The sequence below is a fragment of the Brachyhypopomus gauderio genome, chromosome 18 (assembly GCF_052324685.1).
Source record: "Brachyhypopomus gauderio isolate BG-103 chromosome 18, BGAUD_0.2, whole genome shotgun sequence".
Lineage (NCBI taxonomy): Eukaryota > Metazoa > Chordata > Actinopteri > Gymnotiformes > Hypopomidae > Brachyhypopomus > Brachyhypopomus gauderio.
This window is the reverse complement of record NC_135228.1, coordinates 2,238,026-2,263,058: the sequence shown is the minus strand read 5'-3', so window position 1 is coordinate 2,263,058 and position 25,033 is coordinate 2,238,026. Positions and strand designations below refer to the sequence as shown.

The 25,033-nt window shown below is 41.6% G+C and overlaps 4 protein-coding genes across 13 annotated transcripts in view; 1 reads left to right on the top strand and 3 right to left on the bottom strand.

Annotated features, from left to right (window-relative positions):
* LOC143481736 (NACHT, LRR and PYD domains-containing protein 12-like) overlaps positions 1–8,173 on the bottom strand; it is a 36,708-nt gene extending 28,535 nt beyond the window's left edge. For 2 of the 7 annotated variants that reach the window (XM_076979849.1, XM_076979853.1), the window contains exons 1-7: positions 6,943–8,173; positions 6,373–6,454; positions 5,463–5,579; positions 4,279–4,404; positions 3,829–3,945; positions 2,712–2,766; positions 2,442–2,571 (exon numbers count right to left, since the gene is read on the bottom strand). In XM_076979849.1, the coding sequence (XP_076835964.1) occupies positions 2,442–2,571; positions 2,712–2,766; positions 3,829–3,945; positions 4,279–4,404; positions 5,463–5,579; positions 6,373–6,425 (598 nt within the window). In that variant the 5' untranslated portion in view covers positions 6,426–6,454; positions 6,943–8,173. Of the gene's footprint in view, positions 1–2,441; positions 2,572–2,711; positions 2,767–3,828; positions 3,946–4,278; positions 4,405–5,462; positions 5,580–6,372; positions 6,455–6,942 lie in introns of those variants that run through there. The other 5 variants (XM_076979850.1, XM_076979851.1, XM_076979852.1 and 2 more) reach the window with 5 other exon arrangements.
* Positions 8,174–8,197: 24 nt separating this feature from the next.
* On the top strand, positions 8,198–19,680 carry LOC143481765 (uncharacterized). Of its 4 annotated transcripts, XM_076979911.1 has the most exons (3): positions 8,198–12,167; positions 16,761–16,863; positions 18,384–18,831. In XM_076979911.1, exon 1 carries the CDS (start codon positions 9,378–9,380, stop codon positions 10,365–10,367), a length of 990 nt encoding a protein of 329 aa, XP_076836026.1. In that variant the 5' UTR covers positions 8,198–9,377; the 3' UTR covers positions 10,368–12,167; positions 16,761–16,863; positions 18,384–18,831. The 4 variants fall into 4 exon arrangements, with proteins under 4 accessions (XP_076836026.1, XP_076836028.1, XP_076836029.1 ...); XM_076979913.1 differs by lacking the exon at positions 18,384–18,831 and adding an exon at positions 19,020–19,680 and having other exon boundaries at positions 8,198–16,863; XM_076979914.1 differs by having other exon boundaries at positions 8,198–16,863.
* Positions 11,403–12,915, bottom strand: c20h2orf81 (chromosome 20 C2orf81 homolog). The gene is made up of 3 exons (XM_076979917.1): positions 12,682–12,915; positions 11,972–12,181; positions 11,403–11,693 (listed from the first exon to the last, which is right to left on the bottom strand). Exons 1-3 carry the CDS (start codon positions 12,913–12,915, stop codon positions 11,403–11,405), a joined length of 735 nt encoding a protein of 244 aa, XP_076836032.1.
* On the bottom strand, positions 14,071–24,364 carry LOC143481760 (uncharacterized). The gene is made up of 7 exons (XM_076979907.1): positions 24,150–24,364; positions 21,230–21,406; positions 20,471–20,632; positions 19,868–20,017; positions 18,999–19,157; positions 18,403–18,447; positions 14,071–14,756 (listed from the first exon to the last, which is right to left on the bottom strand). Exons 1-7 carry the CDS (start codon positions 24,347–24,349, stop codon positions 14,564–14,566), a joined length of 1,086 nt encoding a protein of 361 aa, XP_076836022.1. The 5' UTR covers positions 24,350–24,364; the 3' UTR covers positions 14,071–14,563.
* Positions 24,365–25,033: the final 669 nt, after the last annotated feature.

Sequence of the window (25,033 nt, the reverse complement as noted above, 5' to 3'; positions counted from 1 at the left end):
TCATGATAATTAACACAGTGTAACCATATGATTTAACATCCAGTAACCAGTGTCTTTGGTGATGACAGAAAACATATACGACTGAGCGTACAAACACTACTCAGTGTGACGCCAGCGGTGAGAGACAGATGCCAAGATGCATAGCAGGCTCACAGACGTTTATTAACAAACACCAGTGTGTAGCGCTGACAAACATTGCAACATTCACAGATACAACAACTGACAACACGTAAGGCCAAGACACATGTTTATACGATCCCTGGCAAAAATTATGGAATCACCGTCCTTGGAGGATGTTAATTCAGTTGTTGACATTCAGACGTGACACAAAACTAAAGTCATTTCAAATGGCTACTTTCTGGCTTTAAGAAATACTAAAAAACACAAAAAAAAATGGCAGTCAGTAATGGTTACTTTTTTAGAACAAGCAGAGGGAAAAAATTATGGAATCATGAAAAGTTGCACCACCTCTGGCTTTTATAACAGCAGTCTCTGAGGCATTGACTTAATGAGTGACAAACTCTTCATCAATCTGGCTCCAACTCTGTTGCCAGATCAGCTTTGCAGGTTGGAGTCTCGTCATGGACAATTTTCTTCAACTTCCACCAAAGATTTTCAATTGGATTGAGATCCGGACTATTTGCAGGCCATGACATTGACCTTATGTGTCTTTTTTCAAGGAATGTTTTCAGTTTTTGCTCTATGGCAAGATGCATTATCATCTTGAAAAATGATTTTATCATCTCCAAACATCCTTTCAACTGATGGGATAAGAAACGTGTCCAGAATACCAACATAAACCTGTGCATTTATTGAATATGTAATGACAGGTAAAGGCACTGGGGAAATGGCTGACATGCAGCCCCATAGCATCAATGACTGTGGAATTGTGCATGTTGTCTTCAGGCAGTCATCTTTATAAATGTCACTGAAACAGCACCAAACAAAAGTTCCAGCATCATCACCTTGCCCAGTGCAGATTCGCGATTCATCATTGAATATGACTTTCATCCAGTCATCCAGTCCATGATTGCTTTTCCTTAGTCCACTGTAACCTTGCTTTTTTCTGTTTAGGTGTTAATGATGTCTTTCGTTTAGCTTTTCTGTATGTAAATCCCATTTCCTTTAGGAGGTTTCTTACAGTTCGGTCACAGACGTTGACTCCAGTTTCCTCCCATTCGTTCCTCATTTGTTTTGATGTGCATTTTCTGTTTTTGAGACATATTGCTTTGCATATTGTTTTCTGTCTTGACGCTTTGATGTCTTCCTTATCTACCAGTATGTTCGCCTTTAACAACCTTCCCATGTTGTTTGTATCCAGATTTTAGACACAGCTGACAGACACAACCTTTGCAACATTGCGTGATTTACCCTCTTTTAAGAGTTTGATAATTCTCTCCTTTGTTTCAATCGACATCTTTCGTGTTGAACCCATGATTCATGTCAGTTCACTTGGTGCAACAGCTCTCCAAGGTGTGATCACTCCTTTTTAGATGCAGACTAACGAGCAGATATAATTGGATGCATATGTTTGTTTTTGTAATTAGAATGAGAGTGAGTCTGCTACACATCTTGGCATCTGTCTCTCGCCGCCGACGTCACAGAAATTACCGAATTCAAGGATGCCTAAAAGTTCATTTAGGGCCACTAAGACACAGTACAATAAAACATAACCACACACTGGACTGCAGGAATCTGCAGACATCACTAAAATAAATTAACCAACAAAAACACAAGATACAAGCAGTCACAATGTGAACAAACCCAAAATCAAGCCAAATTTAATGAAGCACATAGAAAACAAAAACCAGGAAGTAAAATCAAAACAAAGACATGATGGGCCGGTGCCATGGGAACTGCAATGCCAAGGATACCTTATACCAATATACTAATACCTAGGTTAACAGTTATACCTAGTTGCTCTTACGGAGATAAGAGCAACCTAAAAATTTATTTAATTCCTATAATTTAAAAAACCAAAACACAGAACCAGATTGAGGAATAATCAGACACTCTGACACACAGTAGGCTCAGTTCTGGCCACACGTGACCTACTCTGATCCAGTCTGCTGGTCTTCAGTCTCCTGAAGCTGAACTCTGTACTCCAGTACCACAGTCTACTGGGACCCCAAAGTCACAGGGGTGTAACTTTTACACAGTTAAACACAGCCCTGGTCACACAACTAACACTGTACAACATCCACTTGCTCCACCTCAATCCGTTTGAAATGTTAAAATCCAGAACTTAAGATGTGGCGCATCTCAAACTGACCATATGACAATAATAAGGCGAGTTAACATTATATTAACATGAGTTAAATATCTTGCTTGAGATTCCCAATCATGGAGGATGCTAACCTAAAAGAGACACAACACAACTACTCATCATACACAGGACTAAATATAGTTAGAGTGATACAGACATGACCCAGAGCTCTTACTGGTCTGTAGTGTGTTAGCGAGGTCTGTCTGGTTCATGTTCCTCAGGACGTGTAGTGTGATCTCCAGAGACAGTGCTCTGACACTGCTCTGATCCTCCTCATCATCCATGATGACTTTGTGCTCCAGATCCTAGTTAGGGGTAAACACCAACAGACAATCAAATACACCAACATATTACACAAATTAGTGGTATTACGTGTATAAATTAGTCTGATTTTATAACATGATGAACACTTTAGACTGTTTACTGCTCACCCGCACCTACGCACCTTGAATATGGACACAGGTTTTCCGTAGGGAAGCACTAATTTCTCCTTTTGTTCACTGTGGACAAACAACACTGAGCTTAATGGGCACGGACGTAATTCAAAAGCCAGCTTTGGTCCCCCCCAGTTTTTACGGTTAAAACCAAATGTTTAAATAGCTACGAATCCATGTCCCCCCCACTTTTGAAATCAAAATTACGTCCATGTTAATGGGGAATAAGTAGCACATTCATACCTGCACAACACACCAGCAGATACTGTACAATGCAGGCTGGATGAACTGGTTTTAACCCACTAAGCCAGTATTCAATATAGACTCATGTCAAGGGTGATGCATGGACTTCATCTCAGTGTTCTCCAACTCACAGTCCTTGTCTTTACTACATCACTTTTTAGGAACACATCCTTGTATGTAGTGTCCAAACTCCAGCTACTGCTACAACACTGCTGTGTCTGATCTACTTGTGGTGGTGGTGTGTTAGTGTGTGTAGCAGTGGTACAGTGACACTGTAGTGATCCTTCACTGAATGGGGCTGTGCGGGTGGTTGTGTGTGTGTGTGTGTGTGTGTGTGTGTGTGTGTGTGTGTGTGTGTGTGTGTGTTTGGATGGGGGTGGGCCAGAGCGTGACAGTACCACTGATCAGATATGACTGTTTTATATGAAAGACAGTAACTGAACTGAAAGTAGTAACTGAAAGTACTTTTGTAGTTTTCCTTGTTAGCTCAGTAGTAGAGTAGGTGGGGCCAGCCCCAAAGGGGACCTGTCCATTCAACTTCACTCCACCTGTCGTTCACTCCCACAGTCCAGTTCACCCGCTTATTCAATAATCTCCTGCACCTGTCTCTCATCAGCCTCATGCCCCAATTTAAGCCCACAGGTCCCGCAAGTCAGTGCTGTGCATTGCAACACTCACATTCCTACATCATCATTACCTGAACTCAGTACAACACTCACATTCCTACATCATCATTACCTGAACACAGTACAACACTCACATTCCTACATCATCATTACCTGAACTCAGTACAACACTCACATTCTTACATCATCATTACCTAAACTCAGTACAACACTCACGTTCATACATCATCATTACCTGAATTCCCTACATCACACTTACCTGAGCACATTACCTGAGTCTCCCTCTCTGAAGTTATATGGACAGTCCAATGATGTGTCACTCTTCATGGTCACACAGCTGGGCTCAGGTGATTTGAATCTGTTACCCTTAATCAGACTAGAACAAACAATTACATTGCTACAAGGGTGAAAATATGACTTTGTTAACAAATTACAAAATGATGTTGAACCGGTACAGCTGTAATGGCAGGGGCACAGGTAAGGAGGGAGCCGAAGACAAGGCGACTTTTAGTGCGGTAACAAAGAGCGCTACTCAAAGCACTAGAACAACTTAATATAATATAATAGAACAGTGTGTTAGGGCAGCGTGGGATATAATAGAACAGTGAGGCAGACGGGGTGTGTGTGTTGAGGCCAGGTAACAGTCTCATTCATACATCATCATTACCTGAGATCAGTACAACACTCAAATTCCCTATATCATCCTTACCTGAGCTTATAAGGACACTCGACCTCTCTGAAGTTAAATGGACGCTCCATTGACAGTTCACTCTTCATAGACACACGGCTGGGTTCAGGTGAGTGTGATCTCTTACCCTGAATCAGCTGAATTAGGCTAACAATAAAAAAAAGTTTTTTGTGTATTATTTTGTGTATTATTCAACATACATAATTCTACATGTATTATGATATATGATGAAAATGTAAGTATATATACAGTACTAGTGAAATGTTTGGATACACCTGACTAAATTCATGTTCTTAATGTTAAAGGCAATTTAATCTAATGCAGTTAGAGTTGGGGGGTGATCATGGGACAGGAGGGGGTAAAATCATGAACTCACTGGCTATTAGTACAAAGGGGAGGCAGCATATTCCCCCCATCTGGAAACGCAAGCCATTTCGACTATTATAATAGACAAATAAACCTCACAGTTTCATTTCAAATCAGTGTTTATTTCGTTGACGAACAATTTTCATCATATGTTTTCGCCAACTAACCTTTTTTCATGACGAAAACGAGATGCTATCTAAATAAAACTTCATAAAAGGATTAAAAACTATGACAAAATGGTTCGACACTTTTGTCAAAGAATAAAAACGTCAGGAATATTTTGGCAGGGCCAACATCCAATCAAAACTGATTTAGTTTTGTGAAAGGCAGGGACAATTTGATCTATCTGCGAGAAGTCCTGTTAACATTCATTAGTCATGATTTAATGTCATGCATGGTGAAGAAGAGTTTTAGTATTCGTATTTAGAGAAGCCGTAATCTAATGGATTGTGTTTAAATTTGTTTCTAGGTGTAGGTGTGTACAAACCACACAAACATACATTTTGTAATTAAGAAATTACACAAAGACATTGGAAATAGTACAGTAATTGTAATACATATTAAGATCCTTGAAGTGATCTTAAAGATTTCCATATTAGAACAAAGGGAGGAGTAACTCTGTGAGACATTTCTCAGGAATACATTCCTAAAACACTCATATTTCTACATTATCATTACCTGAACTTAGTACAACACTTATATTCCTACATCATTACCTGAACTCAGTACAACACTCACATTCCTACCTCATCATTACCTGAACTCAGTACAACACTCACATTCCTACATCATCATTACCTGATCTCAGTACAACACTCACATTCTTACATCATCATTACCTGAGCACATTAAGAATGTCTCCCTCTCTGAAGTTATATGGACAGTCCAATGATGTGTCACTCTTCATGGTCACACAGCTGGGCTCAGGTGATTTGAATCTGTTACCCTTAATCAGACTAGAACAAACAATTGCATTGCTACAAGGGTGAAAATATGACTTGTCTAGCAATATGTCTAGCATTAGAATTTTTATTTAACATTCATTGTTAACAAATTACAAAATGATGTAATGGCAGGGGCACATGTAAGGAGGGAGCAGAAGGCAAGGTGACTGAGTGCGGTAACAAAGAGCGCTACTCAAAGCAACTAGCGTTCATATTTAGAGAAGCCCTAATCTAATGGATTATGTTTAAATTTTTTTCTAGGTGTAGGTGTACAAACCACACAAACATACATTTTGTAATTAAGAAATCATCATTACTTGAACTCAGTACAATACTCACATTCCTACATCATCATTACCTGAAGTCAGTACAACACTCACATTTCTACATCATCATTACCTGAACTCAGTACAACACTCACATTCCTACATCATCATTACCTGAACTCAGTACAACACTCATATTCATACATCATCATTACCTGAACTCAGTACAACACTCACATTCCTACATCATTGTTACCTGAACTCAGTACAACACTCACATTCCTACATCATCATTACCTGAACTCAGTACAACACTCACATCCCTACATCATTACCTGAACTCAGTACAACACTCACATTACTACATCATCATTACCTGAACTCAGTACAACAGTGTCTGCTAAATTCAATAACCATAAATGTATTCAGATACCACTTGTAAATAAGAGCACAAAACTACTGCAGGTGTGTTTATGAGAGTATTAATGCCTTTACAGGGTCATGAATTTAAGATTTACTGAGTCCCACTATTCTCTCACCTCTTTCCTTTCTTCTTGTGCCGTTTCTGAGAGAGACTCATTTGGGAGATCATGTCTCCTACAGATTACAGCTATAAACCTGCTAACACACAAAAGTAGAAAATTGCATGTTGGGTAATGATCCAGGTCAAAATCACTGTTACACAAATACAAGGGCAGGGCAGAATGCCCACTTCATTATCATTAGGTAGCCTATATTTACAGACATACACAATACCAATAATAACCTGAGACTGAGTCAATTAAAATATTACATAAACTACACGGTGTTGGCTGACATAAAAGTGGCTAGAAGTCGCTAAATGACGTCTAATTTGTTTAATAGCCCTTTTGCGTGAATTGACACTGTAGAGGAAAGGAATAAAAACACCTACAATATGTTTAAAACTACAAATGAACTTTCTGCCGTCCATTATGTTTGTTTGTTTTTGTCATTGAAATAGGCCATTAGCATGTGTTGGGCGTAGAAATCAGCCAATAAACGGCTTCAAGCAGCCTTTTGAGTGTACAATTTAGACTGAGACATAATGAGATAGCTATGCGTTTAGCTCATTTCACAGAGAGGCATACCCATTATGGATGATGTGAGTAGGTGACACTGAGACCATGTGAGTCAAACACGGTGATTTATTTCAGCCTCACAAATGAAGAAACATTTACATCCCGCTCTGAAAGCCAGGGCAGGATCAGCGGCGACTTTGGGCAGACGTGGTGTGTGTCTCCTCTGCTCTGACTGCACTGCAGCTTCTGTGAGACTGACCGCCTGTGAGTGCTTTGAGACGGGGGAGAGGCTCAGGGCAGCAGACACTGGTCGTTGAGGACAGTAAATGCAGAACGATATGTGCTTGCACGTCCGAGTTTCCGAACGTGTACAACACCAGAAAAACTCGCCAAATATTGCGGAGCCAATGACCAAGGGTTCGGGTTGCGCTGGATCCAGCTGAAATCTGATCGGATCCCCCTGGTGCCAGTCAAGATGACGTGCCACGGCACCGCACGTCTCGTTGAAGGGTCTGTTGTATTTTGTAATCGATACTACTTGTTTACTGTTAGGTGCAGTTAATAAACTGCAAATTTCATACACAAATCGTAGCTCCTGTACGCGTAAGATGTAAGCTACTTTGAGAAAACATGACATTTACAGTTATACACAGATTGCATTCGTAGTCTGTGGATCCCTAAAATAGCTTTACCCACCCCGAAGATTAAAAGTCTAGCTCTGTATAACTGCTTATTACAAAGACGCGTTTCGCGTAAATTGACAAGGTAAACAACTGTAACCGTATATTTGTACAGCTCACGTAAACATTTTGAATTACTTAGATGAGCCTAGAACGAGGTAAGTTATTTTTAATCTGATTATCTTTATGTTGTTGGGTTTCCTGTAAACGCAGTTAGATACTACAACATGGAGCCTAAAACCTTTATGTTTTCAGACGGTAAAATAGTGTTGCTTGCGGATGGAAACATCCATTAGAAACTGTTATTTGTGTTGCGTAGGTTCGGAGAGTTCTTATGACAGTTCAGATTAACATACTCACTGCGTTTTTTTGGAAAGAAATTTCTATTCCACTCTTCACAAAATGGAGACGCCCAAAGTTTCTGTCATGTTCCACAAGACTACGGGGTGTCTGCAGTAATCAGAGACGACCATCAAACCACGACGCTGAAGTTGCGTTTCAGATTCGTTTGGCTACTTATTCGCAGCTCTTTATTCGGACCACGCTGAAGTTGGTTATTTATTCGCAGTTTCAGATTCATTTGTTTACTATAGAGTAACCTGATTTTAGCCTGGCCCGACATCATTTTATGCCTCAAATCTAACTGGAAACACGGCATATTGAGTAGTTAAGCGCACAGATTAAATGGTTCATAGGGGTAAATTCAAAGGCTTGCTGCATACCTTGTCTTTTCCAGGCTGTGTGTATTTTGATTCGTAGTTTGTATGAACTGTCAGAATAATGTATGAAGTACATGCTTTTGCTCTGTCATTGGTCTTACCTGGCTGTGTGTGCGTGTGATACCTACACTATATGGATTGCAATTGCAACCTAACCTACCAGATGATACAACTAACGTTGTCGATCAAGACTACATACACTGGTCAGATCATTAAGTGAATGTAATCCTGATGTGAAAGTCATTCTGTATTCATTGTGGGGGTGTGTTAACTTGGGAAGCCAGAAGCCATTTTACCTGAAGTCATCTTTGTCTTCCCACAAGGATTATACTAGTCTCCAAACTGGGCCAACACCACCATTTATTCTCAAACCAGGATAATCTGCTCAGTTTTATCTTTAACCTTCTAATAATAGTGGCCAAACAGTTTAAGAATAAAGGTGCTGGAATGAAACTCAAGTTACATATGAAGAGAAGAAAATCCTGTCTGAACAGCAGATCTGTTATTGTAATTATTTCATGCTAGCTGCACTGTACTTGTTTTTAATCATCATATCTTTGTATTTCCAAAATCAAATCAAATATATTTGTATAGAACTTTAATAAATAATGTGACTATAATGAAAAATGTGACTGTAAAATTAATAGAAAACCCTGTAAACTGGTTTGATTGGTTTAGCTAAGTTGTTAGCTATATAATTCTGTCCACTCTGCACAAATCTTTCACATGAAAACACTAGTTTAAGATATTAACTTATAGCATGACATTTTGTATACTTGTTTAGTCTTGTGTGTAGTTTTGTGTTATGTTCAGCATTTTAATAATGAAACTTTACTTTGAATAGAAAAGGCAAAGACAATGATTGTAACGATGTGGGGGATTAGGCAAGATCCTGAGACAAGAGCTTCTTTTAATCTTTAGTTTTTTATTCCAACAACAAAGAATATGAAATAAGAAGTCCATGAGACTTGATCAAAAACAACATCTGACCAAGAACACGAGTTACACTAATAATACACTAATACACACATACACTAATAATCCTGTCAGCTCTGCTTGAATAGGCATCCAGTCCCATCCTGTTTCTGATGAGAGATGGGGCACAATGTCAGGGGCACATTCCTCACACTCCTCCCCTCTCCCCACTCACTCCTCCACTCACACTCCTCCCCTCTCCCCACTCACTCCTCCACTCACACTCCTCACCTCTCCCCACTCACTCCTCCACTCACACTCCTCACCTCTCCCCACTCACTCCTCCACTCACACTCCTCCCCTCTCCCCACTCACTCCTCCACTCACACTCCTCCCCTCTCCCCACTCACTCCTCCACTCACACTCCTCCCCTCTCCCCACTCACTCCTCCACTCACACTCCTCACCTCTCCCCACTGACTCCTCCCCTCTCCCCACTCACTCCTCCACTCACACTCCTCACCTCTCCCCACTCACTCCTCACCTCTCCCCACTCTCTCCTCCCCTCACATTCCTCACCTCTCCCCACTCACTCCTCCACTCACACTCCTCCCCTCTCCCCACTCTCTCCTCCCCTCACATTCCTCACCTCTCCCCACTCTCTCCTCCCCTCACATTCCTCACCTCTCCCCACTCACTCCTCCACTCACACTCCTCCCCTCTCCCCACTCACTCCTCCACTCACACTCCTCACCTCTCCCCACTCACTCCTCCACTCACACTCCTCCCCTCTCCCCACTCACTCCTCCACTCACACTCCTCCGCTCTCCCCACTCACTCCTCACCTCTCCCCACTCACTCCTCCACTCACACTCCTCACCTCTCCCCACTCACTCCTCCACTCACACTCCTCACCTCTCCCCACTCACTCCTCCACTCACACTCCTCACCTCTCCCCACTCACTCCTCCACTCACACTCCTCCGCTCTCCCCACTCACTCCTCACCTCTCCCCACTCACTCCTCCACTCACACTCCTCACCTCTCCCCACTCACTCCTCCACTCACTCTTCACCTCACACTCCTCACTCCTCCCCTCACACTCCTCACTCCTCCCCTCACACTCCTCACCTCTGTGGTGGTTACTTATATAACAGTATATACCAGCATGATCTCCTATGATATGATTACTTGTATAACAATACATGACAGCATTGTTCATGTGTGTGATGGTTAGTTATATAACATTATATGACACAAAATGATGGCCAGTGTTATTTTGTTGATAATGCCACTGCAGAAAACAGGATGTTTTTGACACTTTCTTAGACACATGTACCTACTCTCAGTCCACTGTAACTCTGGGGACCACTGAGCTACCAGAGACCTCTGCTGACCAGCAGGGATACATGATTCTAACCTGCTCACCTACATAAAAGCCTTAATCTGGACACCTACATACGAGCCACAATTAATTGTGCACAATCCATTTAATTTACACACCATCTACAACTGTGCAGTGAGGAAAATAAGTATTTGAACACCCTGTGACTTTGCAAGTTCTCAAACTTATAAATCATGGAGCGGTCTGAAATTTTCATCTTAGGTGCCTGTCCACTGTGAGAGACATAATCTAAAAAAAATCCAGAAATCACAATGTATGATGTATTTGCAGCAGTAACACACAAATAAATGATTTTTTAAAAATATACATTGTGATTTCTGTATTTTATTTTTTGATTATGTCTCTCACAGTGGAGATGAAAAATTTCAGACCCCTCCATGATTTCTAAGTTTGAGAACTTGCAAAGTCTCAGGGTGTTCAAATACTTATTTTCCTCATTGTATTTAACATTGTTAACATAGTTAAATACACAGTAACACAGTTAAATACAGGCAATGGCTAAGATTTTACCAATTTTTATAATCTATTTATTAAAACATTTATCATGTTTCCATAACCTGCTCTGACCAGGTACAGTCATTTCATTATCATGATACCCCACTGTCATCTTGTGCATATGACATAATCTCTGTGTTAATCAATTCTCGTACACACTGATATTATGTGAGTCTGTGTTTATGTTTTCAGTTCACAGAAGTGGGTCAGACTTATAGAGCTCCTTCTGAGGGTCAGAGTGCAAAGCCGGCTTTCTGTACCTCTAAACTCTTGTCTTCTCTAACTTGCACTGGCCTCATGGCTCTTGGAGAGAAGACCTACAATGGCTTCTGTGAACTAAGAGTAGATTTAGTTGACCTTTGTGATTTTAGTGGTTTCCTTGTATTGCCATTGTTTCTGTGTTGGGAAGTGGATGGTGTGGGGAGATCTTGGTACTTTCTGTTGGGGTTGGCACTCTGTAGATGTGGCTCTGCAGGAGGGCGGAGACTGGAGGGTGGTGCTTGGAAGGCGGAGGGTGGAGTTCCCTCTCCACACTGGGAGGAGCCTCTGCTGGGCTTGTCTGGGTTTATGGAGTCCTTAGACTCTTCTAAGGAGAGGTCTAATAGTTTCTATAAAAACATCACATACTGAGTCATCAACTATGATACTGGGTGGACCTGAGTGTAAGATGTTATCTGTAAGGTTATGAAAATACTGTATATTCTGCATGGGCACATTACCTGTGATCATACATTTATATGAGGATATTACATGTGCACAGTTATAACATTCTGCTGTTTTTCATAAACATTAAATTCAGGCAAACAGTGATATTTATGAACGTCAGTGGCCCATCTGAGCTGTCAGGGCTGTAACTACTGTAAGTGTTTTACTGTAGTGTGTGTACCTGCAGTAAAGGCGTGTGCTCTTGCTGCTTAGCGTACACAACAGGTATGCAGCCCTCTGCCCAGGAGTCTATGATGCTGGCCTGGGGTTCTGGGTTCTCTGTCCAGAGGAGGGCGCTGTTAGGATCATCACCTTCGTCCCTCACCACAAACCTCCATTTGACGGTCTGGATGAGGACCTCCCGCACCCACCACACGGTGAAGGGCACCTGCTGCTTCAGAGAGGAGACCAGTAATCCACCATATTCTGACTGGGACCAGTATAATGACATTTACACTCCACATAGAGGAAAGTAGTAATCCACCATGTTCTGACTGGGACCAGTATAATGACATTTACACTCCACATAGAGGAAAGTAGTAATCCACCATGTTCTGACTGGGACCAGTATAATGACATTTACATTCCACATAGAGGAGACCAGTAATCCACCATATTCTGACTGGGACCAGTATAATGACATTTCCACTCCACATAGACAAAACCAGTAATCCACCATGTTCTAAATAGTACAATGACATATTCAGTAACAAAACTGTTTAAATGGAGTACTATTAAATGAAATACATAAAGCCTTTTAAAACAAACTGGAAAAAAAACACATAAAATAAATATTAAGACAATTTAGAGTGCACATTAATGCCTATTATCAGATCTATAAAAACAAGAGTTTTATAGTCTTCACACTCGAAACAGGATACAGTGCCTCACCTGCCTCTGCAGGTACACATCATAGCACCTGTCCAGAACGTCTTCCAGCAGCTGCCCGAGCACGAGCGCCACCACCTCCTCGCCCTCCTCACGCGCCACCATCTCGAGCCAGTCGGTCTCCGTCAGGCGACCCGGGACGATGTCCACGGTGGTGGCGGGTGGGACCGAAGGCGGAGGAGGCGCTGCGACAGGGCGACTTTTGTCTGCCCGTGACTTGGCGGCTGAGCGGGACATGACTAACAAAACAAAACAAAACAAAATCCCTGTGGCTGCTTTATAACTAGCTATCTTAACATTTTAAATGAACATCTTTCTTTGATCGCACAAAAAGTGCAAAGGAGACAGCTCGTTTGTTTCATAAACAGCGTAAGCTACATTTAACTATTTTAAATACGCTAACGTTAGCACCGTTACAATATTTAGGCTACATTTAATTTCTTCCGTGTTCAAGTTTTCCAAACACCTGTTGCCTAGCAGCCAAGAGTGCTGTGCCCTTTCTGGCCGATAGATGGCAGTAGATGAACAAAATTGCACTTAAAGACCAATTCTGCCGCACCACAGCACTCCGTGGCGCGAGTAAAAATGTTTCTATACATTTGTTGAAACAAAACCTTTGAAAAAGAACCCGTTAACCCAGCATAAGATAGTCTTTGTTTTGTCTCATTTTATTTTATTTTTTGTTTTGGAGACAATGCAAGACAAAGAACAAGAAAGCAAGAAGAACCCACCTTGAAGACTCCTATGAATTAAGCCTTCATTGAAATGTGCTAAAACACACACGCTAAAACACTCATGTGCTACATTTTTGTACCACTGTTAACACCCGAGCACTAAGCACAGCTGATTCAGTAACTTCTATAAAATCCAAAATACAGACATGCAATCAATTATACATTTTCAGCTACCTTGTAGGTATTCTTCCATCAAAATATGTTTGGCAGTGTGTTTTACTTATACACGCTGTGTGCTTATGTCTGGTGAATACGGTAGACGTACTAGGCCTACTGCTTGAACTTGTTTTGTTTCCAGATTTTTTTTCTTTGTGTGTGTGTGTGTGTGCGAGGGGGAGGGGTGTTGTTATTAAATTTACTGTTCCTTTGCTAAATCATTTGTCAGTGACCTCTTCCAGTGTTTGCCAGCAGGGATACTGTTAGTGACTGCACTTCTGATTTTTGCAGGAGTTCAGCTGAACCAGTTTACAATTGGTTATGTTTACATTGCTTACAATTGGGACTGACAATTCCTTGACTGATCTAATGAGAACATCAACTTGACATGGAATTAAATAGTATGCAATTTATGTAACACTATAAATGTCTTAAATGTCTTTATTACCTTTAATGTAAATAACTGTTTAATGTTTTAATCATGTTTAAACAGTGCTTTAAATGTTTTTAACAGTGTATTTTATTAATCAGCATCAGGCTACATTTTTACATGAGTTTGGAGTAAATTCCACACAAATAAAATATATAGTTCTGCAAATGTAACTCCAGTATATTCTGCCACTACATTGTAAAAAGCAACAAGGGTACATGAATATTAACATGTTAATTTGTGACAAAACATTATAGTGATGTTTATTGTTCTACTGAACATAGTGTCCGCAGAGTAAGATCACACAGGTACAAACTCAGTAGGTGCAGTACACTCAGTATTAAAGATGCAGTACACTCAGAATTAAAGATGCAGTACACTTAGTATTAAAAGGAAGCTATGATCCCAAATACCTTTCATTATAACATTACCAAACCTTCATTCACTTGCGTGGAACCAAACCGACATCCACATAACTCCATCATAAATGTCATCAACTTAAAATCAACATAATTAATTTTTCTGGTACAATTATAAATTCAAAGGACAAAGCAATTCCGCTTATTCAAGATGGTGGCCATTTGACATTTCTGTAAACTCTTTCACTCGTGTAGCTGTGGGTGAAGTGGTTAGGAGTATGGGTGTCAAACTCAGGTGGTGTGTGTAGGTTCCTGGGCATGAATCTGGATGTTATGGGCCGGTTTGTGATAACTGGTTCAGGTGTGCCGTGTCCAGACAAGGTGTGCGGTGTCCACATACTGTAATGAAAAAGGATCAGTTAACAGCGCACATACACACGAAACATAGTGTAAAACACAAATTTGTATGCACTGCAAAAAGGAAAAGAAAACCTTGGTATGAAAAATTAAGAGCTGAAGACTTTTCTGGAGATAAATATGGTCATGTCGTATCTTCGGTACTCAAGATCAATAATACAGAAGGGCATCTACAGAAGGTCTAGATTTGATTGCGAATGCCATCCCTGTTAACAGATTTGAGCAGATTTTGAGGTACCTTCACTTTGTGGACATTTACTCTCAGTAGCCAGAAAATACTGATAAGCTCTTCAAAGTCAGACCAGTGTTAGACACACTTGAGAAAACATTTAAAACAGCAGTAGATCCCGGAGAATTTCAGTCAGTGGATGAGCAGATTATTTCCTTCAAGGGTCATCTGTCCATTAAGCAGTGCATCCCTAAAAATACCAAAACACTGGGGTCTGAAAGTGTGGATGAGACCAGGATTCACTGGATACATATAAATTGAACATTCATTCATTCATTCATTCATTCACATGTATTGATTCGAAGTGTACCAGGGTTTGGTTTGGTGCACCCAGGTCAGTGCACTGGGAATGTGTGCAGATGTAGTTTTGCATCTGTGTGATGATATTCAGAAGAAGAATCACAAGGTGTTCTTTGACAATTTTTTTTGTACCATTCCACTCCTTCAGACACTGCAACGACAAGGCATCTGTCGCACTGGCACATGTAGCATTAACAGGCTCATTGGAGCACAGCTAAAACTGTGAAAAGCAGCTCAAAGAAGGGAATGTGTTTGCTCCGTTATCAGCAATGCTTAAAACATCACAGTCACCAGATGGTTAGACAGCTCAGTGATCCAACATCCCAAGGCCATTTTCAATATTTCTGTACAATAAGCACATGGAAGGAGGAGACCTCATGGATCAATGCATCACAATGTATCCCCATAGACGTGAAAACAAGCAGTAGTACATCCGAATGTTCTTTCATTTTTTGGATGTGGTCATTGTGAACACCTGCCATCTATACAGAATGTCTAATCTGGAGAAGAAGGATCTTCTGTATTTCAAAGCATCTGTGGCTTATGCATTAATTAATGCTTGTTCTGTTGAAACACACAAAAGAGGAAGAGCCACTACAACTCCACCTCCTTTGAAGCACAGATCAGTGTCCAAGTCACCCCCTCAGATCAGATTTGAACCTGGAAACCACTGGCCTGATCTCACTGAAGTAAAATATGCAAACAGGTGCCATGATGCTGCATGCACACGAAAAAACCAAATATGTCCGCAGTGTCTTTTGCCTTTGGGCCCTGAATGCCTCTGTTTCAGTCTGGTGCCCTGCGTTTGTAGAGTACTATGAACAGGTCCAGCTACATAGCCCTCTGAGCCATTAAGGACACATCAGTCCCTCATACAGGAACTGCACACAGCCTTCTTTGTTTTCTCACTGTGCTGCAGCTGAAGTTCAAGAGCAAAGCCCCCTATGATGTTCTGTGCTGTTTTCCACAGGACGCCCATGTGTTCCACAGGACGCTGTGTTTGCTGCAGCAGAAAGAGGAGGGACAGTCAGGGTCTCCTTCTCTTACATCTGCCCTGTAGCAAACTTTACTTTGTAGCAAAAGTCCATACGCAATTGCATCAGGTTAATCTGTGTCCTTTATGTAAATGCACTGGTCTTAACTAGTCTTAACATGTGTTCATTTAAAGTGTGCATTGTCACAAAGTATGTGATAACTCAAGACGCTACTACTAACGTCTTGCTACCCCAACAGGGCACTACATTAGCCACATAGCTGAAGAGGAAGGAGAGAGCTGGCTGTCATTCAATGAGTCAAAAGTTGCAAGAACAAATGAGCCACCCTTAACTGTGGGGCAAAAACAGCCTACCTGCTCTTCTACATGCAAAGCAGCTCACCTTCTAACTTAGGTACATTTACTGAAAGGCAATAGAGAACAGGCTGAATTTTAACTGCTCCTGCTTTGATGTTTTTTCCAGTGGGGCTGGAGAGAGGAACATGGTGCCATGGAAGGTGGACCAGCGAGAGGCAGCAGTATCCTCCTAAACCCAACACCATGCCATGTCCAAGTCAGGAATACATGTAAGGGTCTACATCCACACTTCATATGACAGGTTATGCGTCTACTCAGACCAGTTCAGGTCTACTCCTGCCTGATCCTGTTGTCCAGTCATAGTAGATAATTAATTATGAAAGGCTGTGACATTTCAGATTTGGTTAATGTAGGTTCCACGGTCTGTCAGGACTCTTAACAGAAACAAATTCATATATGTAGGTAGGAAACAAGCCTTTACTCTGCCTGAAGATCTGATGTGATGTTGCTGAGATGCTGATGTAGGACCAGATGACTGTGTAACGCGGTGGATAAGCGAACGCACACTCCGCATAATGGCAGAGAGAGAGGTGGACCCAAGTGTCAACTCGAGCTAATCAAATAAATGACAAGTGTCACAGAACAGCGAGAGAGCGAGGCAGGCAGACACTAGCGGTGGCAAACACCAAACACAAAAGATGCGGAATAAATTCAATGCGTAAAAAAATAAACTCGATCCGTAAAAAGCGAGAAAATACTAAAACCAAACACAAAAGATGCGGAAAACTCAAAGCATAAAAAATAGACCAACAGATGCCAGGGGAAGTAACTGGCTAGCTGGCAAATGCTGCAAGAGGTGGCAAAACACCAGGCAATGCAACACTTTACCACAGAGAAGAGACTGGCTGATAAAAACGGCATGAGACCAACATGATTCAGCAGTGATCTGTCACAACTCACAAGAGGGCAGGTGTGAAAGATCACTGCTGATTGTGAAGACTCCGACTAGAACTGGCTCACGCACTCTCCCCTGTGGTGGTAGTATAGTAGCACATAGGAACTCAACAAAGCAGTTCCCCTGTTTAGCTTGTAGCTTTGAGAAAATTTTACTGTGTCTGGCGCAAGGGGATAAATGTGCATCCACTGCTCCCCATTATGTAGCGTAGTGCTTACGAATGTACATCCCTAGACAAGAAACTTAACAAAATAATGGGGCAGGTTGATATAGCTCGGAGAAACATGGTTGTGTGACGAGGTACCTGTTCAAGACATTGAATCTGTGGGGTTCTCATTAGAGAGGTCTGCACCTTCAACAGCGACTCTTCTACCTCAAAAGGTTGTGTAGGTTTGGCATGAACTTTCCCCATTCTCAAAACTTTCACATGTGCTCTGTGGAAAGCATCCTTAATGCCTGGTACTCTTTTTGATATTGTTTTGAAATATCAATAAGCTCTATTATAAAGCTCTATTATAAAGCTCTATTATATTCTAGTACCAGGAGCGTTCTTAAGACATGGGGTCTAACTTTAGTTATGTTAGTTTAGTTAGTTAGTTTAGTTGTGTTAAAACCGAACACAAGCAACTGTGTGAGTGAGTGAGTGAGAGGGTGTTTGAGTTAAGTGTGTGTGTGTGTGTGTGTGAGTAATGGTACGTGTATATGTATGTAAGTGATGTGAAGACTGATGGGGTGTGTGACTTTCAGGGCATGTGTTTGAGTTAGTGATGGTGTGTGAGTATGTGTGAGTAAGTGGGAGTGTGTGTGTGTGTGTCTGTTGTTCATCTCTCTCAGGTGTGATGAGAAGTTTGACCTCATTTCAGCACGGCCTTCCGCTATCATCCTGCGGTGCTCCTGGCTGCAGAGAGGAGAAGAAGTCCTAATGCTTACAGCTGAACAAACACACACTCACACAAACACAGGCACTGTGTGTATTCAGGAGATACATGCATTGATGCATTGATATGTATGTGTGCGCGTGTGTGTGTGTGTGTGTGTGTGTGTGTGTGTGTGTGTGTGTGTGTGCGTGTTTTTATGTGAGTGAGTGAGTGAGTGAGTCTGGTTGTCCAACGTAAGTCAGTTGTTTCTAGTATTTTGCTGTGTATTTTCCTTAGTGTTTTGTTCATTTCCTTTTGCTAGTCTGTTTGGTTCTGTTTGTCACTATGAATCTCAGTGTTGGCTTGTTGACCCTGGACCCTGACCCTGATTATGTATCTGCCCTTAATAAACCTGCTCTGCTCAGCACATGCATCCGCCTCATCGCTCACTGGCGTTACAATAAGTGAGTGAGAGGGTCTGCGTGAGTGTGTGTGTGAGAGAGACTGAACCTGGTTGAGAAAATTTGTGAGTAAGAGAAAGACAATGTTTAAGGATTATTTGAAAAAACTGTGCAAAGAGCCAGTAACTCACTGAAGTTTCTCCATTGTACAGTGTGGATCCTCTAGTAGATCAGAGAAGTGCTTCAATCCTGAGATTCCTGGAAAACTGTTGTTCATCTCTCTCAGGTGTGATGAGAAGTTTGACCTCATTTCAGCACGGCCTTCCGCTATCATCCTGCGGTGCTCCTGGCTGCAGAGAGGAGAAGAAGTCCTAATGCTTACAGCTGAACAAACACACACTCACACAAACACAGGCACTGTGTGTTTTCAGGAGATACATGCATTGATGTGTGTGTGTGTGTGTGTGTGTGTGTGTGTGTGTGTGTGTGTGTGTGTGTTTTTATGTGAGTGAGTGAGTGAGTGAGTCTGGTTCAAAGCCGGAGTGGCTAATCGGGAGATTCGGGAGGATTCCCGATGGGCCGGTTCATGTCAATCTCTAGTTTGGGCCGATTGGGAGGGAAAAATAATTTTGGGCCGGATTTGGTCATAAAACTCCCGGGCTGAAAAAGTGTCCCACTCCGGCCCTGGTCTGGTTGTCCAACGTAAGTCAGTTGTTTCTAGTATTTTGCTGTGTATTTTCCTTAGTGTTTTGTTCATTTCCTTTTGCTAGTCTGTTTGGTTCTGTTTGTCACTATGAATCTCAGTGTTGGCTTGTTGACCCTGGACCCTGACCCTGATTATGTATCTGCCCTTAATAAACCTGCTCTGCTCAGCACATGCGTCCGCCTTATCACTCACTGGCATTACAATAAGTGAGTGAGAGGGTCTGCGTGAGTGTGTGTGTGTGTGTGTGTGTGAGAGAGAGAGAGAGACTGAACCTGGTTGAGAAAATGTGTGAGTAAGAGAAAGAGAATGTTTAAGGATTATTTGAAAAAACTGTGCAAAGAGCCAGTAACTCACCGAAGTTTCTCCATTGTACAGTGTGGATCCTCTAGTAGATCAGAGAATCCTGAGATTCCTGGAAAACTGTTGTTCATCTCTCTCAGGTGTGATGAGAAGTTTGACCTCATTTCAGCACGGCCTTCCGCTATCATCCTGCGGTGCTCCTGGCTGCAGAGAGGAGAAGAAGTCCTAATGCTTACAGCTGAACAAACACACACTCACACAAACACAGGCACTGTGTGTATTCAGGAGATACATGGAGAGATACGTTTTTGTGTGTGTGGGCATGAGTGAGTGAAGGGGTGTTTGTTGGTGAGGGTAGGTGTGTGTGTGAGTGAGTGTTGGTGAGAGGTGTGTAAGTGAATGTGTGTGGGCATGAGTGAGGATGTGGTAGAGTGTGTGTTCATGTGTCTGATGTCAGTGAGTGATGGGGTGTGTGAGTGAGAGCATGTGTGATCGTGCACGTGTGTGTGTGTGTGTGTGTGTGTGTGTGTGTGTGTGTGTGTGTGTGTGCGCGCGCAATTCAGGTGTGTAAGAGACTGAACATGCTTGAGAAAAAAGCGGAAAATGTGTGTGAGAAAGAGAAAAACTGTATAAAACAACAGAAACTCAGTAACTCACTGTCGTTTCTCCAGTTCACGGTGATGATCCTCCAGTAGATCAGAGAGCTGCTTCACTCCTGAGTCTCCTGGTTCACTGAAATTCAGATTCTTCTCTCTCAGGAGTGATGAGGGGTTTGACCTCAGAGCCAAAGACAGACTAGGATGTCCTTTTGCTATAATCCTGCAGTGAATGTGCGTGTGTGAGAGAGAGGGGCATGAGTTAGTGAAGGGGGGTGTGTATGAGAGAGTGAGGGGTGTGTGTGTGTAATTGAATGCACACGTCTGCAAGGCCCCATGTTCCAGCCATCACAGCCCCCTTCGAACTGTTTAGAACATCTGGAAACATTATTGTCCGTAGAACAAAATGTGAGCGCTACTATGAGTCATGTGTCATGCCAACAGTGAAGCATCCTGAGACGATTCTTTTGTGGGGTTGGCTCAGGATTTTGCCCAACATCACTTTCCATAATTAAGAAATATCAAAACAATCTGCAAGAACAGATTCTCCCAATTATCCTGGAGCAATTTGGCAATGAACAATGGGTTTTTCCAGCATGATGATGCTCCAAGTGGATTGATGATCAAAACACTGAAATTTTGGATCCATGTCCAGGAAATAAAATAAGTTGTGTGTGAGTGGGATGGTGTGTGAGAGGATGAGTGTGTGAGTAAGTGAAAGTGAGTGAGCGTGCATGAGAGGGGTGTGAGTGAGCGATTTAGGGGTTTATGTGTGACTGACACTGCTTGAGAAAAGAAATTCTGCTGTAGTAGAACTCACTCTAGTTTCTCCAATTTACAGTGTGGATCCTCCAGTAGATCAGAGATCGGCTTCACTCCTGAGTCTCCTGGTTCATTGTAGTTCAGATTCAGTTCTCTCGGGTATGATGAGGGGTTTGACCTCAGAGCTGAAGACAGACCAGCACGGCCTTCTGGTATAATCCTGCAGTGCTCTTGCCTGCAGACAGGAGTGAACTCCTCAGCTATATTTACAGCTGAATGAACACAGATTCGTGTGAACACAGACACTGTATGTGTACACAGGAAAGACATGCAGTGGAATGTGTGTCTTTGTGTAGAGACAGAATGAGCAAGAATGTGTGTATTTGAAAATAATCTATGCAGTGATAGTGTTTGTCTCATAGATAAAAGGGGTACTGTGTGTGTGTGGACATGAGTGAGTGAAGTATATATGGGAGATACTAAAACAGATGTGAGTCAGTAGTGAGGGGAGGAGGAACAAGGCAGATGACAAATGGGATTCTGGGTGTTGTGGTCCTCTTGGGTCTGCTGTATGACACGCACACTATTATTATATTATACTCTTTTGTAGTGAGTATAAAAGTCTTGTGAAAAAAGTATAAAAAATCTATTATTTTGTTGTTACACTACATTGCTGCTCACATTGTTGCACTGATCACATTGATTCTTGCTGGTCATTTTCCTTGAATGTTTTATCTAATCTATATAGTGTGTCAGTAGTGCAGTGGATACTGACTCTGTCTTTGGGTGTATGTATGCGTGTGTGAGCAGAGCTGGCCCTGACCAATGTGGTGCCCTAGGCGAGATTTTGGTTGGTGCCCCCTGCATCATCAATCATTGTGTTGATTGTATCACTATTAAAGAAACAAATAAAAAGCAAATGACTTAAATATTACCATATAACAAGCAATAAATATAAAGGTGTTGCACAAAAAATATTTTAAAACTATTTTACATAACGTAGTGCAGAGAACAACTTTTAAATATTAATAATAAATAAAAAATAAAAATAAAAAAACAACAACTACCACCAGTGCAAATCAGGGCAATTTGCCTACTGCAACATTATTATTTCAAAAGTGCATTCGCAATGAACAGAGGAGCATATGTGTGTTTTAGTATATATTTATTTTAAGCTAAGCTAATCATAGCACCTACTAGGATTGGGCAGTATGATGACTCTTTTCACTAAAATCATACAGAGGGGAAAAAGCCACAATGACAATTGAGTGTTGTGAGTCAAGCGAGCTGGTTTCAAAGAAAAACACAACAGCTACAGATTGGCAACATTTTGGATTTGTTTCAAATAAAAAGGAGACCATTGGAGCACGCCCCCCACGATTTTAATTCGATAATATGATTGGTTGATAAAACTGCCAATCTATAATAAAAGCTCTCAATGTAAAAGGGCCTTTCTCTCTTTTACCTAGAAACAACGGTGTGAAATATTCTGATTGGTTGATTTTTTATTTCACCGCTGAGGTTTTTTTCCAGCACAAGTACGAAAAGTGGATTTGAAAGCCGATTTATAGGAAAAATACAAATTATTGGTGAAGCGTTATTAACATATATTACATATAATAGATAAAGCATCCTTTTTAAGATCAATTAACCTTCAGAGAAGGCGTTGAAGTCCCTGACGATTCGCCAATGGTATAGTGTTAATTCACCACATATTACCATTATATTACCTGTTTTTCTGCCTTTTTGACGTCTTTACAGGGAGATGTCACTCACTCTGCGGTGTACAGAGAAACAGAGCGCGCGTGGGAGGGCGGGTTGGCGCGCGAGTGAGAGGTGTCGTGTGTTATTATAAGAATTATTAATTTGACTAATATTATTAAACAATGAAATTATGATTATGTGGACTTTGCTTGTTTTCACATTTATTAATTGTTCATTTGTTTAAAAAAAAAAAAAAAAACGCATGCACGCGAGGCGCCCCCCTGGACAGCCGGCGCCCCTAGCATTTGCCTATGTCGCCTAATGGAAGGGCCGGCCCTGTGTGTGAGAATTTTGACTGTGTGCATCAAGATATATTTATTGAGCGTATGTGTGTGTGAGGGGATTGGGGCGATATTCCCTGCATGTTAAAGTATTTGACAGAGATAGGGATACACACACACACACACACACACACACACACACACACCAGTGTTGCCAACTCCTCAGTAAGGAAAGTAGTTATTGGTTGTCCTAGAAGTCGCTAAATGACGTCATCACCTAATTTGCATAATACAATTCGTTTTTGAAGCTGTAAAGGAATAACGTTGGGAGAGAAGAAAGTGAGTAAAAAAACACCCTAAATATGTTAGAACTACAAATGAACAACATCTGTTGCCTTTGAAATAGGCAGTCACTTCTCAAAAGAACTACATGACTTTAATGATTTGTGTAAATCATTTTTACGTAAATTACATAAATAGTTTTTTCGCTGTGTTGTTAAATGTTAGTATAAGAGTAGCAGTTAGCAGGATTGAATGAGGTGAAGAATGGCTGAGACTGTGTGAGTTAAATGCAGTGATTTCGTGTCTCACTGAAGACTAAAACATTTATATTTACATCCCGCTCTGTAAATACGGGGCGTCAGCGGCAGCTTTGGGCATGCGCAGTTCATTTGCAGTGTGGACGTGGAGCGGTGAGGGTCTGCTCTGAGTGTGAGACTGCACTGAGTGTTGTGGGCGGGGCTCACGGCAGCACCCACCCCAGAGGACAGCAACTGAAGAGCGTGTGTGTTCAGAGTCTCCAAAAGTCTCCAATAACATCACAAAAAGTCGCTAGATTTGTCGCTAGTCGCTTTTTACTACAAAAAGTCTCTAGAGGGTCTGAAAAGTCGCTAAGTATAGTGACTAAGTCGCTAAGTTGGCAACACTGACACACACACACACACACACACAGAGGGGATATTGACTGAGAGAGTCCGTAAGTCAGTAACTCACTGTGGTTCCTCCAGTGTACAGTGTGGATTCTCCAGTAGAGCAGAGTGCTGCTTCACTCCTGAGTCTCCTGGTTCATTGAGGTTCAGATTCAGCTCTTTCAGGGGTGATGAGGGGTTTGAAGCTGATGCTAAAGCAGCACAGCTTTCCTCTGCAGTTAGGCAGCATGCGATGACGGGGAACAAGACACAGGTGAGACACATGACAGACCAAAGGGTCTGTTTGAAATAGCTTACTACATACTGTATACTGCATACTGTATACTGATTTGGGGCCCAATCAGTATGCCAGTAGTATGTAGTAGGCTATTTCGAACAGACCAAAAGGGTAAAGCCTGGTTTATACTTGACATGTCGCGAGCGGAGCAAGGGTCCGCGCTGCAAAAATGACGTCATCGCAGTGGCTCCGCCCGTGCGCCAGGGCCTCGCGCAATAAACAAAGTCATGTTTGCAGGATTCATCCACCTTTTAAAGGTGGAATTCAAGCACTTGTACGTCACTTTTAAGGTCCATTTCAATATTTCCCAGCACGTTAAACTGAATTAAGTTCAATATTTATACATATACTCGAAATGATTTGAAATAATTCACTTTTAATCACATTATTTAATGGTGGTTTATTTTCAAAACGCCCAATCTCAACGTCTTCACGTTCTCTCATGTTTCATCCTGGAATTACAAGAGGCTCGTATTTGTTAAGGTAAAGAGAACTGTTCAGTCAGATAGCTATTTGTTGTGAAACGAAGTAGTTACAATTTCAAGCATTTAGTACTTTAGCCTAAATTCCAGCACTTTTCAAACCTGGAACACAAAGCAACATTAAAATTCGTCAGGTAAATGTTCCTTCCCTTGTTTTTGAGGGGTGATTCTTTATACTACCACGTATCG